Below are 19,057 nucleotides of genomic sequence, written 5' to 3'. Positions count from 1 at the left end.
GACAAAATGTCCCTTAAAGGAAACATTTCAATTTGTGACAAATTCTTATGCATTAAAAAATTCTCCTTTTTGAGCGATTTCCAAATACCAGTTTTGTGAAATCCTTGTGAAGACCTATTCAACCAATTCTCTTGGGTCTCCACAAGGCACCATATTTCGAAATACACACACGATGACTATGCATGCACATTCAAAGTCTTACAACACACACATTATTTCAATTGAAATGACTTTTATTAACTTGGTACACTGTACCTCCTGGCTGTATGCAACTTGCATTTTACACACTTTGCTTGAAGTATTTTATAGCCATGCTTGACGCATTGTTACATAGGCAAGCATAGTTTACATGTAATTATACACAGTCACTGATGATTTGTGTAATTCTCTGTGAGTAAAATGTGATAATTGCTGAGGATAACGTAATCCTATTAATTCAATCTTGTACCTACAGTGTAGTTCAGCAAGTCAGAATGAGTCATCTTGGTCAGGTGACCAGTTCTTTTAATCATTTATGTAATATTTCAACACTCAATAGCTATTTGTCCCACCCCCTATTGTGGATGAGTGCCTCCTCCCCCTTTGGGTAAATACATTTACCCTTGCTATGCAGCAAAACATTGTAGAAATTCACCAATATTTACAGGTGGAACTTAAACAAAAAATTGACTTATGTTAAAATTTGCATAATTTTTAAACACCTTATAAAATGTCACCCAGGGCTACTTTAGTGAAAAAGGAACTAAAAAAAAAGACACGCTTGATCTCAAATTGATGGCATGATATTTTATCTTAACTGTTAGTTAAGTACAAACAAGCTAATTGTTTTTTTCAAGCCAACTAATAGATGCCACGTGGTCAATTGTACAACTCAGAGCCGGTAGCTGACTAGCACAGAGCTCCATGATACTATTGCAAACAAGCTCAGATCATGAGTGCTATTAACAGAGTATGTGAAGTTTCCTGCACATGCATGTAGACCATGGAACCTTGCACATGCATGTAAGACCTCTCTGCTTCAAGCTTTGGTCTGCAGACATGAAACTGGACTACGGAAATTTGATGAAGTTTTTATCAGACCGGTATTGGCATGCATGTCCTTATTATAATTCATACAATACATGTACACTCTACAAGTATCGTGGGTCACATGTACGTATATAAACACTGTACTAACTTCTCACTCCAAACTCCCCTGTGTACTGGATGGGATGTGCTAAAATTTCAGGCCAGTGCACTCTGAAAATATTGTAAAGCAATCAAAAAGTTTAAATTTTTCCTAAATTCTGTTCCATCAGTGCAACACAATTTTTGTAGAAATGTTAAATATGGTCATATACATGTATGCAAGTCTGGCTGTTTACTGCTGAACAGTACATCCAGCATCGAAGCCACAAACTTGAGGAGTTGACAATCAATCAACTACTACATGTACATATCAGTGCTAGTGCAGGCTCACTGCTGGGAAATAGCATAGGTCAAGTCACATGTTGGAAACTTGGTTTTGCCTCAGTGGCATTTCAAAGAAAGTTAAAAATATTTTCCATGCAGTTGGGAGAACTTTAGAGAGCTTGTAGAAAATGAGAAAACTGCCAAAAAAAGGGCATTGTCATGGTAAAGCTGAATCTATGAAAATAAATTCGGTTTGCAATATTGCAGACTTGTTAGATGTATTGAAAAAAAAAAGGTTGGCACTGTTCACGATAAACCAAATTTTTTTTTCTACAGTAGAACAAACTGCATGGGACACAGAAGGGGAATTCCCTTGCCTGTACATAGGCAAATAGGCATGTGTGGAAATGCAATCATGGAATTGTATACATGTATAACAAACTACTGTAGGCTGCTTAAATGTCTTCTACATGGCAAGTTACATTACATGTAGTGAATATGAGAAAACGCAGTGTTGCGTAATTGCTTCATGTACTTACACTGTGGAGATGTACATGTACATGTATGTCAAGAGAGATTACAATTTACATGCATGAAGGGTGTAGCTAGAGTATTGCAATCCAGCTCAAGATGATCACCAGAGCTAAAAGTAGGTCCTAGTTGTCACCTGCCATCACATTTTGGAATATGCACAATTTATTCCAAGATTATATGTTTTCAGTACTACATGCACACAAAACATTTGAAATATTTTCCCTTTGACAAAGCCACATTGTTCCTTCTTGCAAGCTGTAATAAAGTCAAAAATAATTACTGAAGTTCTTAAACTTACAACTTTTATGGAAATTTAAAGAGAAACAAATAGTACCACACAAACTTTGGAAAATCATATAATAACTTCAATCAACTGAAATTACTCAAACAAAAATAAATGGCTTCAGAATTCTACCGGTACTTCCATCCTAAATGTCAGTTTTAACTCTTAGTTTACATGCGCACCATGATTCAATGTACAATGGGACACATTATGTATTTGCTGTTAATGAAATTAATTTTCCCAATTTATGTCTGTTTATGAACTCTAACCTTAATTATGATACTATCATTCTTAATGTATGCTCCACTTGCCAGCATTTCTAGGGGTGCAAATTCCATGTATCCAAATCCCTTATGGTTACGGTTTGTACGAGGCCGAAGGAATGCCGCTAGTTCTGGTTTGGCCACAAGAGTTTCACTGATTGGCTTTCGCTTTGACGTGTCATCATTCTGATCTAGAATTGACAGAGTGATGGTGCCTGTGAAAGGCCAGTCAAGAATATCATCGAATTCACCTTTCATGAAGTGAACAAAGAGAGAGATATGTTGGCTATGCCCACTATCTGGGGAGTTAAAATTAACTCGCAAACACAATTTATAGCCATAGAAACCTGTATAAAATCCCTGACTATGTCGCACACTAGTCTCACCCTTAGAAGCGTCTTGCAAAAGTCCAGAGTATCCTTCAAGTCTCCAATAGAATTCACCACCACAAAGTCTAGACTCTAACTTGACTAGTGAATCTGTTACTTCCTTTATTTTACGCTCGGAACTTAGATGAAGTTCAATCATTTCTTGCTTCTGCAGTGCTGCTCGCTGTTCCTGCACCTTCATTTTATCCTTCAAAGCTTGCACTTCCCCAGATAATTTCTGTATGGTTCTTCCAGCATCAAATTCTTGATAATCAGATTCCACTGAAGGAAATCGGCGAAATTGTACGTTAAGGTCTCCAGTTGAATAACGGTGATCTGCAGCTAGGATTCTTGAATTGACAGAAGTATTTCTGGATTCAGCACAAGGGTATCTGGGTTCAGCTGAGGGGAATCTGTGAACAACATGAGGTTTTTCACTTTGATGGGGAACGCTCGTAGACGTCTTGAGATGAGGTTGTGGAATCTTGTCTTGATCCAATGTCTTGGCTGCATGCTTCTCAATATCTGTAGCCCCAGCCTTGAATGTTGGTGCATAGCTTACTTCGGATGTTGTGGGAAGAGGCAACGGGCTAAAGACTGATGTGTCTGAGGATGAACTGGTACCCACACCACTGGTGCCTGAATGTGCAATGCGTTGGTTGACTTTTGGACTTGTATTTGGTGGATAAACTGAATATTCATGCTGTTCAAACATAGATAGGTCTGGTACCTCATGCTCTTGGGGTGATGAGGAATGCTTACGTCTATCTTGCATCCCTTCTAATCTGAAGGCCATTAACTCCATATGTTTCTCCATTGATGATGACAGATGATTTGCCATCAATTCACGCTCCATCTGTAATCACATACATGTAGCAAGAACAGATTTGAAAGCAACATACTCACTGGTGAAAACAAGCAGGTAAGTACTGCTTTAAAATGAGAATAGAATGGGGTAAAGTTCACAGACTACAAACAGACGTGGTTGGTTTCCACCTACCTTTTCAGTGCAGCCAATCGCATGGAACCGACACAAGACCACCATCTTTGGACAGATATTCTTAAGATGTACCATAAGTCTCTCTCGTATCATAGCGTCTCTGCAGTACTCACAGCTAATAGTCACCTTTGGACATGTATCTAGATGTACCTGGGACATCAAGTAACAAATATGGTCAGTTGGTTTTAAGAATTAAAGGAAAAAGGCGTCCAGAAGAACAATGCAATGGTTTACCCAGGCAGGTTTGGAAAGAATTGATCCTCCTGCCAGCTTATCTGCTCTTGAGAGTTATATCACAGGCATTGAAAGCATGATCACATCATAATAATACAGTCGAACTCGTTAATAAGAGCATTGTTATAAAAGATTCTGCTTATAACAAGGAAGTATTTAGGTCTCAGTCCTTTATTCCTGGTAACACAAGTTCCTATTATAACAAGGTTATTTGCCACGTCCAAAGGACCTAGTCCTTATTGACAAGGTTCGACTGTATACTTACTTAATGAATCACAGATGTTCATTTTGAGAGAAATGCTGAGCTGTTGGTAAATTCATTACATTGAATTGCCTGAGACAGAAATAATGCATGTATCTTTATTTCACTGGGTAGAGAGTTAGGATGACACTAGGAATATACATCTGAAAAGTGTAGATGTGTGTCTACCCCCGATAACTCAAATAGTCCACCGCAGCATTTTAGCGGTACCAGTCCTCTAGCTGCGTAATTACACACCCACATCTGTGTATGTACTGTTTGTACAACACAAATCAAATTGCTTCAGATACAAGTACCTGCTTGTGATCCAAAGGTATAAGAGTGTCACAGAATTCACAGTTGACTGGTCGCTTGGAACAATCTTTCTTGATGTGGTTGTCAATATGTCGACGCTGTAACATTTCACCACAGTGATTTGGACAAGGCTGAAGACCATAGGGACACATCTCTTGATGAGTCTAAATGTGGATAAAGGAAGCAAACTTAATTAACAGTGGAGTGGAATGAAATATTGATTTGTTATGTCTTTCACTTGCTGTGCTGCTTCAGTGAAATGTACAAGTACAGTGAATTGCTAAATGTAGAATAGTGGCCTAGAAGGCCAGCATTTGTTTCAAATGCATGAAATGTAAAAACAGCAATTTTACTACAGGTGAAGGAGTTTAATATCTGATGGAAACTTTTTCAAATTTAGTGAAAAATCTTTTAAAAATGCCTCTTTTCTATGACAGGTGGACATCTATTTTGAGGCTGTAAGAAATTTAATTTTACTTTTCAAGGAAAACTGTTTTGCTAGGAAAATGACTGAATTCACAAGAATGCCTCTCTAAATGAACTGGGCAGCCGTTTGGTAAAAATGTCTGCTATTGTTTATTACTATACCTCATAAATATTCATCTGGCAGCTGCAGTATTTCATTGGTTCAATTTACAATGTTTGTGATTATGCAGTATTTAGATAAACTGAAACAATTTCAATTCAATGTTAAGGAAACAATTAGAATAGAAAGTTAACTTTCTGTGCTGTCCTGGGACAACTCAAAGGCTGAGATCCAAGTGTGTGATAGTTCTTTTCTGGTTCTGCATGTAAAAAAATAGTAAAACTTATCACATGGTTGACTTCCTGGAACTGACTGATGAAATGCCACAGCTGCCTGATGAATATTGATGAGGTAAAGCAATTTGTGTTAGGGGCCATCCATAATGTACGTACGCAAAAAATTCTATTTTTTCAGACCCCCACTTCGTGCATGTGTACTTTATGAACAGCCCCTATCACCACAGATTCAAAATCATAAACTCATTGGTTTGTTGCCCAATTGTGTCTTCTGGTTGCTTCATTAACCTCATCTGACAAATGGGAATTTCCCCCAATAAACCATGATACTGATATATCACTGTGGCTGGCTTTTCAACACTTCTACTTTCTGTAAGAAATATGGTATTTGTACTTTATGCGTCATGTTGTCTTTCAATTTCTCTCCCATTTTGTGATTTTCATCTGAATAATCATGGAGTTATATCATCTGCTTCACTTATCAGTTAGCAATATGTTATGTTCCTCAGCAGTGTATGCTTCACCTACTAGTACCGGTATCTACAAGCTTTAGTCCATTTATTTATTTACGGCTGTTTGTTCAGTGATTTATTGACTTCGGTGTGTGTTTATTCATGTAGGGTGGGGCAATCTCACCTCCATATTTCGGAGTTCTATAATCTCTTCACAGTCTGGATGAGGACAGTGGGCCATCAAATCCATGATTTCCCTCCTTACACAAAGGTCAGGAAACATCTAAAAAGCAACAATTATGAAAAGAAGTGTTCAATGAGCATACACTTTTATCTACTTGTGTAATGTTCCTTGAAATGATTTGCCAAACTTCCAAGAAAATATAGTCTGCTATAGATTTATAATAAAACAATGAATACTATTTTGGTGGTCATGCACCTGTAGATATACTAATGTGCAAATGTTTGGCAACCTTTACTTTCTTTTGTTCTAAAACTTTACTTTCATTTCCCTAAACACCCCTGTCCATTTTATGGTGTATTCCTTTTGAAAGTTGTCCAATACAATCCGCTTCAATGAACTGCATCGCACAGAGACTCTTGACCAATAGGGATGGAGTAAACTGTCTCGTATCCAGGTGCAAGCGCATAATGTACAGTGTAAGCAGTGGCATTATCAAATATTAATACATATTCAAGTTGCATGTTGTTGAATAGGGAGACTGTCTGAGGTAGTATACCTGTTTGACCAGTGTAAAAGTAAGTTTCTACACATAAAAAGTAAAAGCACCATAAAATCCCTAAGGGATTCTGTTCCCAATGGTTCCCTCCCTCCGAATTTTTCAGTCCCTGAAAATCTAGTGACCATCAAAAATGGCAAGGTCAGCACCAGGATACTGGCAGCCATTATGCGAAGCGTAGACAAACCTTGTACACATACAAATACTTGGAACAATAAATGCCTGTTTGACAATAGAGAAGGGAATTCCCTGGCCAAAGGGAGAAACCCTTCCCGTTACAATGAACGCATAAAAAGGAAGAAGTCTAATTCAATATGTGCAACCATGTAAGACAAAATACCAGGTTGCAAAATCTTCCAAACAATAGGACTCAGGTGTAATAAGCATTCTCCAGTGATACAGAGTAAAATTATACATGTACACTGTACATTCAAATGTTAATAAAAACAACATCCTTACACATGGATACTACATACATGTACATCACTCTTGGTGAGATCCTCTTGATCTCTTAGAAAGTCCCTAGTTTTCCCTTTGTCCTCGGTCAGGATGCAAATTTGCAAGAGGTGCATACCTCTGCAGCACCTCAGACATCTACAAGTTCATGTACATGTACATGTAGGCCTATGCATGTTTGAAACATCAACATAATTATATGACTCTTCTTTATGAAAGATTGTCGTTTACCAAAATTGCATAATCCGAGTCGTATTTGCACGGAGAAGTTGATCTGATAAATTTATGTATTTTGCAGAATCCATACTTGTCTCTGCTGGCACTCAACACTGAAAACATCTCCAATTTTGTCCACTGAACATATTTCACATGGTACATCCTACGGGCAAACCTTATGCGCCAGTTTATCAATGTGCATGAGATAAGAACTCATTAGTTAACATGATGGCATTATGAATATTCAATCATGAAAATATGTATTCTCACCTTTTGCAATGGTAATTGGTCTACAGGACACCGGTTCCCTGCATCCCTGCAACAGAATACATATCATTAACTGTTGAAATGATGAACTCACAAATTAATTTCTTCAGTATCCCAAGGAATAAAAAGAAAAATGAAGGGTAAGAATTTGTGTACAGTTACAATGTACAAAAGTATAAACATGCCCATGCATGTAAGAACTTGACAACAGGCACTTGAGGAACTTCTCACTTACCTTCTAAAACCTGAACGCTACCAACATACTGCAGGTTGCAACAATATCTTTTGTTTTTAATGTCAGAAATTGTGTGCTTTCAGCAACTGATAGAGAACAAACTTTCTGAAGTACTCCTAAAAGTACCTGTACGAAGCATAGCCTAGAAACATCATTGATTTTTGTGGGAAAGTGGAAGCCATTCAGGAAACCAGATAGTTGGGTGTCTGCTGTTAACCAATCACAATTGCAGGAATGATAGAGGAGGGAAAGGGTTCAGGCTGATTTCATCCCTGCTTTATGTCTTCAGAGGAAATGACTCACTACTAGGGTTCAACCTTGTCAAAAAAAACTAAGTCTTCTTACTTTGAGGCTTTTGTAAGGTGTTGATCTGTAAGGAAAGCATTGGGTGCAATTTTGCACTGGTTCATTGAAACTTTTACTGAGGCTCAAATTGCATACCTACAAAGCAAAGAGTTAAATAATTCATAAATAATACCGAAATGATGGTGAGGAGGTTGAGAACAACACACAAACAGGTGTTTCAATAAAGAAAGCAAATGCATAAATTTGATTGTTTATTTAAATGTAATAAGTCAGTCCAAAATCAATTTGTAGCTTTCTTGGAAATTATTTTGCATTAAAAACTGAAGGCAAACTACGTCAAACAGAATGAAAGTGAAACAGATTATTACACAATTAGGAATCATTCTTGGCAAAAAGGAAAGTGGATTTTTATGAATGAACATGTGATTTTTTATTTCCTTTATTGGTTAACATCCACTTTATTTGATTCATTTCAGCAATGTCAATGGGGTCATTTTCCTGAAAAAGACTTGACTGCAATGGTCGAGAGTCGAGACTGTAACACATTTATGAAAAATCTGAGTACGGACAGAACTACATGTAAGATATACATGTATAGTGTACATGTTTATTCACAGCAAAAAAAACTACAAACATATGCACATTGATAAGTTTCATTGGAGATGTCGCTTTTTTGAACAGTTTGGTCACCAATGTTTTCACTGAATCCTTGAAGTTCATATATTTTGTTGATATGTACTTACCTTAATGATCGCATAATGCATGCACGACAAAACCGATGACCACATTCTGTTTGTACTGGTTCACGCAAACACATGAGGCAAATAGGACACTCATACTTCTGTTCCAACTGAGGTTCAAACCTCAAGTCATAACCTTCTGTGCTGTCGTTAACGCTAACATATGAATCCAGTGTTGGACCTGGTATGGGGTGTACAGTTGCACCTGGTGGGGGACGAGGTAGGTCCTCTTCTAGGGCCAGTTCTTTCTCACTTTTTTCTTCCATTGTTCAGTTTCTTCCTCTTCAGAGGGTCAAGGTGACTAATATTGAAGCAATGTGATGCCCAGTGCCTGTGGAAAATACATGTACATGTACATGTATATATTCAAAGAAATACCTGTACATGTGAAGTTACTGTGTGCGTGTGAAAATTGCTTCAACAAATCTAATGTATGATTATGAAGTCAGAGCAACACAACCTTTGTCTAGTATACCCAGATGGGTAGCTGCCATCCAGTCAAAGGGGCTAGAATGTAGAGCATATACATGTACACATGTACATTGAAACAACATGATGTTGGGGCAGAGCATTATGCTAAGTTTTTAAATGGGGGCCAAGCGCCCAGCAGAAGCAGCTATCCAAGTAGACCATCTTTCCTTTGCCTATGCTTAGTCAAAACTGTAAATATAAAAGTGGAATAGATACCAGTGCAAACATGCATGCATTTCAAATGAGTCACTTTGATGATTCATACACTGGCAGTCACAGCATGCACAGAGCACAAATGAACCTGTCACTGCCTGTGAAATAACATTGCGGAATATATGCAAGGATAATCCACAGCTGTCAGGTTGTAATTAAATCATTAAACCTTGCTTTATGTACAAATAAAACTGGTATCTGCACACTGGTCATATTCATGTTTGTCAATTAATAGTCAAATGTACATGTAATTACAAGTACAATGTACCAATCATTGACCATATGCATGGCATGATCCTGCCCAATCATCCTATAATTTCCCATAAAGTAACCACTCAACATAGCCTACCTCGGTTATGTCCATCTCGAAGTGTTCCCTCGCCATCCTTACAACAGATATTCAGAGCAACAATATAATAACTGCCATTTCCTAATACAAATCAGTACACACGTAGGCCAACGTTCGATTAACTCTACTGCATGTCGGCCTACATGTATATCCGGGTCATCTAGTCGAATGATAATGATCGCCACAAGGTCATTCTGTGTTCTCACCCACAGCACGACAGCAGCAAACTTTAGAACCTTTTCCTGAATGATCACCCGAAACTAAAATGTCAAATTCCACTTCATCGCGGCCTACAGTATTACCAGTCACTGATATGACAACTTATCGTGCATTTAGAAACAGCACAAACCTGTCGACGTAAAATGCCAACTGCAATGTCTAAGCCGGGGAAACCCCCCACGTGTACAAGTTCGAAGGGAAACCCCCGGCAAATGAGGGCGCGATCTCACACGTGATGTAACCATAGAGCTCTACGATATAACTACGGACATGTGGATGGTCGGAAATAATTCGTACTCTTAATTTCAGTAAAGCTGATCGAGACTAGCAGCTCAGACTGCCATTTCCCACCACTCATGTATTGTAAATAAAACTAAATTAACTAAAAGCACATGCTTGTCAGCACATGCTTGTCAGCACATGCTTGTCAGCACATGCTTGTCAGCACATGCTTGTCAGCACATGCTTGTCAGCACATGCTTGTAGGTATACGAATGGGGGAGGCGGAAGAGGCGCCAACCATACACGTGAGCCATTTTTGTTTGTGTGTGAAACTAGTGTTTCATATACATGAAGCCGACAAGGGAACCTTTCTGTCTTAAAAGCTGCTGCGTGGGGTAGGGGGAAAACCCGACGGATTTTTTTTTTCATTTTTATTTTCGTTTATACTAGCACCAAAACCCTAAGAAGACAACGCCATGAAATAGAAGCTAGGATTTCGGGACAGTGAGTAAGGCTTTTGATGATTGTTCTCCCCCAACGGTATGTAAAATAAGCCCGAAGCTGCATTCGCTTTTGAGTCCGCCCCCCCCACCAAAAGCTGGATACGTTACTGCTCAAAAGTAATTTAAAATAACCGATAAAGACCAATGGGAGAGAAAAGAAAGGAGGCAAGATATCTTTCCTCACATGCATGTACAATTGAAATAAAATGCATGCAGATATAAGGGCAGTCAAAGTGTATGCGTATGCCCCAATCAGAGCAGTGTACAGAGAAAGTTGCGACATGAGGTGTGACCAATGTTGAAACTCAACTGGCAGGTGTATGCACCAGTATGTGTGGACAATGGTATACAATAGCAGCACGCTCTACTGTACAATTAATGAACAGCCATTTTTTCCCCCAAAGCTGTCGCAACTGTATTTATAGACAGCTCTAGCTGGTCCAGTTGTGGAACAAGCCTTGAAATGGAAAAAGGAAAGGGATGATGTTTTTAGTGAGGGTCCTGCACAATATTACAGCTGCCTCCCCCTCTTTTGGAATTTGACTGAAAAGTGCGCTCAGATACTTACAGTCGAACTTCGTTAAGAAGAGCACTGTTAAGATTCTGCTTATAACAAGGAATTTGGGGTCCCAATCCTTTGTTTTTCATCATTTTAGTCCTCATAATACAAGGTTCCTGTTATAATAAGGTGATTATCCAAGTCCAAACGACCTCTTATTAATGAGGTTCGACTGTATATCCTCACTCTACTGGTGTTTTCATCCTTCTAAAAAGATTTTAATTATCTTGACCAAAGAGGTCAGATAGACGGCACATGACGGACCCAGATAGGATTTTGCCCAGTTCCGACGGAAGGCCGTTCAGGCTACGGGCGACTGTGAAAGTGAGGCGAATTGGGCGTCACGAAAGATTTGCAGCAAAACTCTGCTCGAGTTGAATTAATGTATTCAACTTTTGTGACTCGCTATGTGAACAATGCGTTCACTTTCGCGCCATTAAAACTGGCCGGGGCGCACGTTGCACTCAAAGAGGGCGTCGTTCACATCCAACGGGTCTCGTACGTATATAATAATCGGTTTCACGGAACAAAGTTGGTATTTTTAAAATTTTATCCGTTTATAACCGGCACAGTTGAAATCTACTGAGCTACGGGATTTTATACAGAAATAACAAGGAAGGAATGTTTGTCACAATCGAAATGAAAATACACTTTTCTCTGGTGAACCTTTCATCCTTGTCTGAATCCTTTCCTTTAGGATTCAGTGTTCATGTGCTCGGAATAGTGTTTTGTAAATGGTCGAAACTCGAGCGGTAGTTTGTTCATAATTTTTCGGAATTGTGAAGTGTTAATGAACTTGGCGTTCATACAACTTAAGTAAAACTTATAAGGGTCAATGCATTTGTGATTTTACTCGGGTCGAATCAGTTCAAGTGATCCATCAAGATTAGTGACTAAGTTGAGTCGAGCCAAGTCAAAGCCTGTGCTTGAATGAATGTTGAGTCCAGCATATAAAGTCGGTCAATATTAGAGTCACTGATATTTGAACACCTGAACACGGAGATCAAGAAGAAACTCACATAAACACGGAAATAGGAGTCTGCAAATCACGATGTTTGTTTGGTTTGTGTGTTCTTTCTGTCCGTCATGACTTTTCATTTAAACAGGTTTATGGAGTCTGAACTGCTCGAACCAGCCACTGAAATGAGTGCAACTCTCTTATGATTTGGACAATGGAATCCTCGAATTCACAACATCCATTTCATTTTGTAGCCTTGCTTAAGAATTAATGGAGTTGAACAAAATTCCTTTGACTCTGACAGGGTCGAGAAGCAAAACAGTGTGATCCTTGCCGAGTCATTGTGGTGGCATTGGTTGTGACTAAGTACTCTATAATTATGCCTAGCTTTTGTATACTGCAACTCTTTTTGGTGTTTTATCAGATGACCACGCCACATGGTGTTACTTTGCACGCTTTTAAATGTTACAATGCACTGGAGGGTGCACCAAATAACACCAGCATTGTAACACCCCTGAAAAGTGTTGCTGTAGTCCTCTGGCTGATAACACCAGGGGTTAAATTTAACACCTCACCTTTTGCAGTGTAGGGTACGGCTATTTTTAGAATTAAAAAAAATAACTACTGTACGAAAGTAATTCAAATCATGTCGAAAGAAAGGCATTTTAGACTTTGTGTGTTGTCAGTAACCTGAAAGTAACTCACTCATTCCTCAATTCATTCTAAATTTTAGTGGACTCGGAGTTATGTGGGAAACGCCTTGGTTCACTGAATTACTGAATAATGTATACGTTCAAGGCCGGTTATGACGTCAATAGGGTGGGTTAAGTTGACAATGAATACAAATAGTGCATTGTGAAATGAATGCAACAGTAAACTTGCCAGTCAAGTGTTATTCTTACGTCTTGGTGCTTGTATGTGTTTCATTGAGGAAATGATTTCGGGTGTTTTATAAATAAAATTTTAGCATTTTATGCTAATACTAATGCACGTTACTTCGATAAAACATGTGTAGTGCATGCAAACCATTCTTTTTTTTCGATATGCACACTTGTCTGACTTCAACTTTCCAACTCCATTACTAGTTGGTTTTCTGACCTCTGTCCGTTTACGTAGCCTGGCTTTACGTATCGTTAGGAATGACTTTTTGACTTTATATGTTTACAGGCAGTCTGATGCACCTCGTGAAGTCATCCCAAAGTAATAATGTCTTCACATTATTTCCCACGCCATTTTCCATTTGTTCACTGGTTCAAGCATAATTATGCAAAGGAGGGGGAGCTCCTTTGTTTTTTTGCAAACATGTAAAATGACAGTAGCGCGGATGGACTTTGTTAAATAATTATCTTAAAAATCTTTCTGTAAACAGAATCTGCTTGGAACGAATAGAGGAAAGATCAAGCAGCTGCCGGAAGAACAACTCTTTAAATTAGTTTCGATGCGATGCATGACACAAAGCAATGAAAACAAAATCTTCCAGAGGAAATTAATTTTTAATGGAATGACAGCCCATGCAGTTGATGTCAAGTAGTCAGTCTTTCACAGATTCAATGTGATAAAAGGGTGCCGATGATCAGTGTCTGGTCACATTTTATGTTAAGCAGGAAAAATGTTATTACCGAAAGCAGAAAGGTTAACATTTTTAGCATCTTTATTGAGAATTACATTATTTATAGCAAAGCTGCAAAGGACAATAACGATTTTTGGGAACTCTTCTTGCTTATATGTTTTCCAATCCTGAAACAAAGGTCAGAATTAAACCACACCTGCATACAGGAAAGATGTTTATCTATGATTGCACACAGAAAAAAACTGTAAATGACCTTGTTATCACGGGGGTATATATCCCCTCCACTTTTGAGGGAGGATGGGCTGTTGAACCCGCATCTTTTTTGGGGATAAGAAAAAATGGAAGCGTATTGTGAAGAATTTTGTGGATTTCCAAACGACTAAAATATTTTCAAAATCACTGAGAGAGGGAAAATGTAAATATACCATTCTGACGAAAGAATCGCAATGAATGTAATACATATTACAGATGTACATCTATATTATGAATATCGCCCCCTCCCTTATAGTGTGTATGGTGTCCCCCACCCGCTTTTCATTTTTCCAGCTGTGCGAGTCATCCCCACTTTTCTCAGTCCCCGCTACCGCCACTGCTCAACAATTCTTATTGTATAATATTGTCAGTTTTGAGAATATTAAATTTGTCAAAGTGCTTCTTTGCAATTAAAAAGAGAAGAAAAAGACCGAAAAGTATGATCGTTGACAGAATTATTTCGTGCCTGAGTAAGTAGAAGCTGCTTTCATAATTATTATCGCGTCACAACTGACTTCCACGCAAAGATGGGAGCAAGTTGGAAAAGGGAAGGGAGCCCGTGAATGGCAAAAAAGTAGCACGCGCTTTGTGCTTGATGTTGCCTTCTATTTCCAGCAACCATAAGCCAGTCCCAGGATACTTCCTCTAAGCCAATCGAATAACGGTTCAAAGGTTGAGGAGCTAATCCTTCAGTCTCTCAAAATGTTGAGCCCGAACACACTTGAACTATTTCTGTGTTTATCTGTCTTTCACGAACAGTCTCTGCAGTCAATGACTTAACACATCCGGTGTTATCAATGCTTTAGAAATGAAACACGATCACAGAAAAACAAGTCCAGACTTATTCTCATGATGGAATTAGTCTCCTCCAAAACTTAAAGTGACTTTTTTCAAACGGTATTTTCTATTTTGAAAGGTAGCCTCCTGGAAGACAAATTTTAATGTTCTAGATGATTTGTCCCCAAAGTTTTCAATTCTTCACAGTAGCGGGCTGATTTCGCTTACTGATGTTGGTCATCGTAAAGAACTATTTTTTAAGAACTCTTTGTTCACAACGATTACGCAGTGATCAGTACCCATCAGTCTACTCGTGCACTCCCTTCAATGTGACCTTATGCAACAGTCGAACACTAACCATCCTGTGATTGGAATGTGACATTGTGGAAAATGGAAATCCATTTTTATTGATACAGCTGGTGACATTGAAAGAACTGTGTATATTGGTTCTTTGGGGCCTACGTGCCAGTTACTGGCACTACATACAATATTGCCTTAACTGCATTTAATTCCTTGCGTTTTCTCTTAGTTTCTTCGATAGTACATGTATTGACCACTGTGAGATTAAACTAACTGTTGTAATGACCTGTTTTTAATTTCCAAAAATGGTCAGCCGACTTTTTTTCTACAGGAATTTAACATCACTGTTCGATAGGTATGAGACTTGTTCATTAAGTTTATAGTTAGGACCTATCGGGTCTTCTGGGTGCTTGTGCTTAGGCCCCTATTTAGCGGCATACTCAGATCCTAACACTGCACTGAAAAGCGTTAGAAATAGATAACACAGAAATCGTTGAGATTAAAAACAGGAAGCGTCTTTTGATTGTCTATGTACTTTGGCAATCACGGTAGACAATGACAGGGCAAAGTGCGAAGTCGTCAATAAAACACCCTGGCTCTCTGCACAGTTACCATCTTTGTAGGGGGAATAAGGAAACTATGCGGAAGGACCATCCAAGGATGTCTTTGTGCACAAAATGTCCGTAATGCACCAGTTTTAAGATATTAAATACGGATTCGTCTTCTCCTCTTATAGCTCACTCGCACTGAATAATTCAATCCAGTGTGTGACAAAAGTCAGGCAATCTTTCTCAGTCAAACATGAGAGCTGTTTTGTCCAAAAAACTGTACAGAATGACCATGTTATTTAATGTAAAGCAAACATTGCACATGTAATTACCAATTTGAGTTTAGACAGATTTGTACTCGAGTCATGAAACATCGATATCGAGTCCAAGTCCGAGTCACATCTCTCGAGTCTGATCCCTAGTCATTTGGGTCTAAACCGAGTCACGAATCATAAAGGTCAAGTCCAAGTCCTACTCGCCATTTAGGTTTATTGTATTGGAAACACATTTTCAGGTTCTGCAAATTTTTCATTTTTCACCACAGCTTTTGTCTGATTTAATGAACTGGAAGCATGTACAAGCAACCACAAAATATGCCCCGTCCGTTGTATATTTTAACTTGAAAATAAACTTCAATAAATAAAGGGCTCATTTACAAAGGGTTGCTCAGTGCAGACTACTTTTGGGATGATGACATGACCGATTTTCGTGCTTTCAAGTCAAATGCAGCCGCTTTCAGACTTTACCCAGCTTCAACTGAGATTCGTCAAGCAGCACTTCGCGTGATCCGGCGCTGTTGCTTGGCAGGGCACCAGTCTGTGTCCGACAAGAATAGTCTGATACCGAGTACATCATCACGTATTAATGCAGTATCAACTTTGGACGGCAGGGTACATGTTTTGGGACATTAATTTCCCTAATCAATTGGCAACCACGTGTGCTCTGAAGTACTGGCATCACGCGCTGTTTTGCTCAGTGAAAACACAACGCAACGACATAATTTCTGCCGAGTCACAAGCCATGCATATCAAGTCCGACTGCGAGTCCGCAGCCTCGAGTCCGAGTCACGCGAGTCATACAAGCCTGGTTTTAGAATCCTGGACAGAACCTGTTATAACTTATGCAAGATTGAATAAGCTAGGCTGCGTAACAATCCATTTGTTAGCAGTAGGAGCAGAAGTCTACATTTGAAAGTTTAATTTCAAACGTCATCTTTTTTATGTGGAGGTCCAATTATCTTCACCTAACCATACGATTCAATTCAAGTTTTTATGTCATCTATTATAACATCATAATAGATTTAATGTTGCAGTTGCTTTGTAATTTTAAGTTGAATGTCTTAAATTCAACATCCCCATTATTTACTTATTACCTCCAGTCATTTGACGAAGCAATGGTCATAATGTTAACAAAAGCATATAACCTTTGTCTGCCATTTTCTATGGACTGATTTGCTCAAAGTAAAACTTTTCTTTAGGGGAAGATTTTCCCGAGTGTGTAATTGTTGGATACATCCAGCACACTGGACGAGATGGATCAACATCTACGGAAACTGCTCATACAGACTCTCTCCCTGTGGGCACTGTCTGTTGAGATCCCTCTGAAAATATTGGTAGTTTTATTTATTTGTTGTTTTTGTCTGTTAAATTTCTCCCCTGGCAGCAAATAGTCTCGCTCTCTTACGCGTCACTTCTTTAACCAATCAAAATTTCGCGCTTGTTTTCCTAGCAGCCAGTAGAACTTCGTCGATCACGGATCGGGCGTCTTAATCGCGATCGAGAGACGCGCGGTCTCGTTGCTATGAATTACGTAAAACCACCGGCCATGGTTATTGTCCAAACATACTTTTGTCTTTGTTCGTGTTAGGGTCCGGTTTTTTCCCCACTAATTTCTTTATCTGTATTCGTAGGATGGTGTAGTTTTTTTTGGAGTTGAGTTTGGTGTGTATGAGAGTGTTGGCAGAAGATTTTTGATTCTCAATCTGACAACATCCTAAAGTGAAAGCTGAGCTGAGTGAGAGATTTGTGACCGGTGTCAACTTCGCTGAAGTCCCTGATCCAGCAGGCGACGATCGGCCGGAGAATTCCAGTCCCGGCACGATCAGATCGAGCTTTGGCAAAATTCAGTGCCAATACGATCTGTCAGGAAACCGATCCCCTTCTCTGCAACAATCAGCCTAGACATTGTCTAGTTATGATGGACATAACCGTAAGTTGAACGAATTTTGTACTTAAGAATGTAAAACTGAAGAAAATATTTTGAACTTTGAAGATATAACTTATTGAATTATTACAACTTTAACTGTGAAAATAAACGAAGCTGTGTATGAGGAAATAATTCATCATTTTTTGTAACATTGACGTCGATAGAAGAATAGCTGACCTGATGATTGGATTAGGAAGGAAAATTGACTGACCTGTATATTTATTGAAGGATACTGTAAGAAAGATGAGTAATGTCACAGAATTGAGAAGAGTTTTAACGAATGATTGGTAATGTCGGCACGATACTTGCATGTATTCGGTTGAATTTTACTTTAATAGATGGCCGTAACTGTTGGGTTTGATGTCTCCCTCCCCACCATGTGACGCACTAGCTAGGACTCCATTTCCATCCTTGAGAGAAGGCTACGAGACTTATGTTCTCCAACTGGGGCTTCCTACTCCTAGTCACGCTGAACTAGCTGGACACGAGAGCGTCGGTATTATTTTCACATATTGGGGGAGAACCCGGCTCCATATTCATCAACTAAATAAATTTGGTATAAAACTTAACTGTTGGTTATTCACTCAATTCGAAGTAAGTCAAATTAAGAATACCTGTATTATCTGTAGTTGTTCGCTTATTTGCCGACTTCAAGAGTTAGAATCTCCAAACTGTAAACCGAGTGAGTTTGTAAATAGGCAAAACTTAAGTGCACTGATCTGGAGTGAAGTTAAATACGAGAACAGATTCGCTGGACAGTTATTGGGCATATTTCTCAGATTCATGTCTCCTCTGTAAATTTGTAAATAGATGTGTAAATAGAGTGTAAATACACAAATTTAAAAAGAATTCATTGGTCTCTTTTCATTCATTCAGTTGTTCTTGATTTATGTTCGGATCTGGGGGTCATCATTGCAGAACCAGATTGATCATTAGCTAGCGGTGACACTATCCATATCCGGTCTCGCTCACGGAAAAGAATTAAATATAAAAGTGTGACCCCGTTTTGTCAATTTCGGACAATACGTTTTTGTTGTGTTTTTATGCTGTCGGGGCAACGAAAGACGTAATCTTTATTTCACGTGTTCTTGTTCCGGGTTCGCTCAC

General features: G+C 38.8%; 1 protein-coding gene across 2 annotated transcripts; it reads right to left on the bottom strand.

Moving 5' to 3' along the window:
- Positions 1–212: 212 nt before the first annotated feature.
- On the bottom strand, positions 213–10,240 carry LOC147795794 (TNF receptor-associated factor 6-like). 2 transcript variants are annotated; one of them, XM_087130856.1, is made up of 7 exons: positions 9,838–10,240; positions 8,808–9,135; positions 7,527–7,572; positions 6,029–6,127; positions 4,633–4,794; positions 3,841–3,990; positions 213–3,696 (listed from the first exon to the last, which is right to left on the bottom strand). In XM_087130856.1, the coding sequence occupies exons 2-7, from the start codon at positions 9,068–9,070 to the stop codon at positions 2,455–2,457; spliced, it is 1,962 nt and encodes a 653-aa protein (XP_086986982.1). In that variant the 5' UTR covers positions 9,071–9,135; positions 9,838–10,240; the 3' UTR covers positions 213–2,454. The 2 variants fall into 2 exon arrangements, with proteins under 2 accessions (XP_086986982.1, XP_086986983.1); XM_087130857.1 differs by lacking the exon at positions 9,838–10,240 and having other exon boundaries at positions 7,759–8,947.
- Positions 10,241–19,057: the final 8,817 nt, after the last annotated feature.

The sequence above is a fragment of the Acanthaster planci genome, linkage group LG20 (assembly GCF_054643075.1).
Source record: "Acanthaster planci isolate LZ-2023a linkage group LG20, COTS_SCS, whole genome shotgun sequence".
NCBI classification, from domain to species: Eukaryota; Metazoa; Echinodermata; class Asteroidea; order Valvatida; family Acanthasteridae; genus Acanthaster; species Acanthaster planci.
Note: the sequence above shows the minus strand (reverse complement) of the source record. Positions and strands in the feature narration are given on the sequence as shown.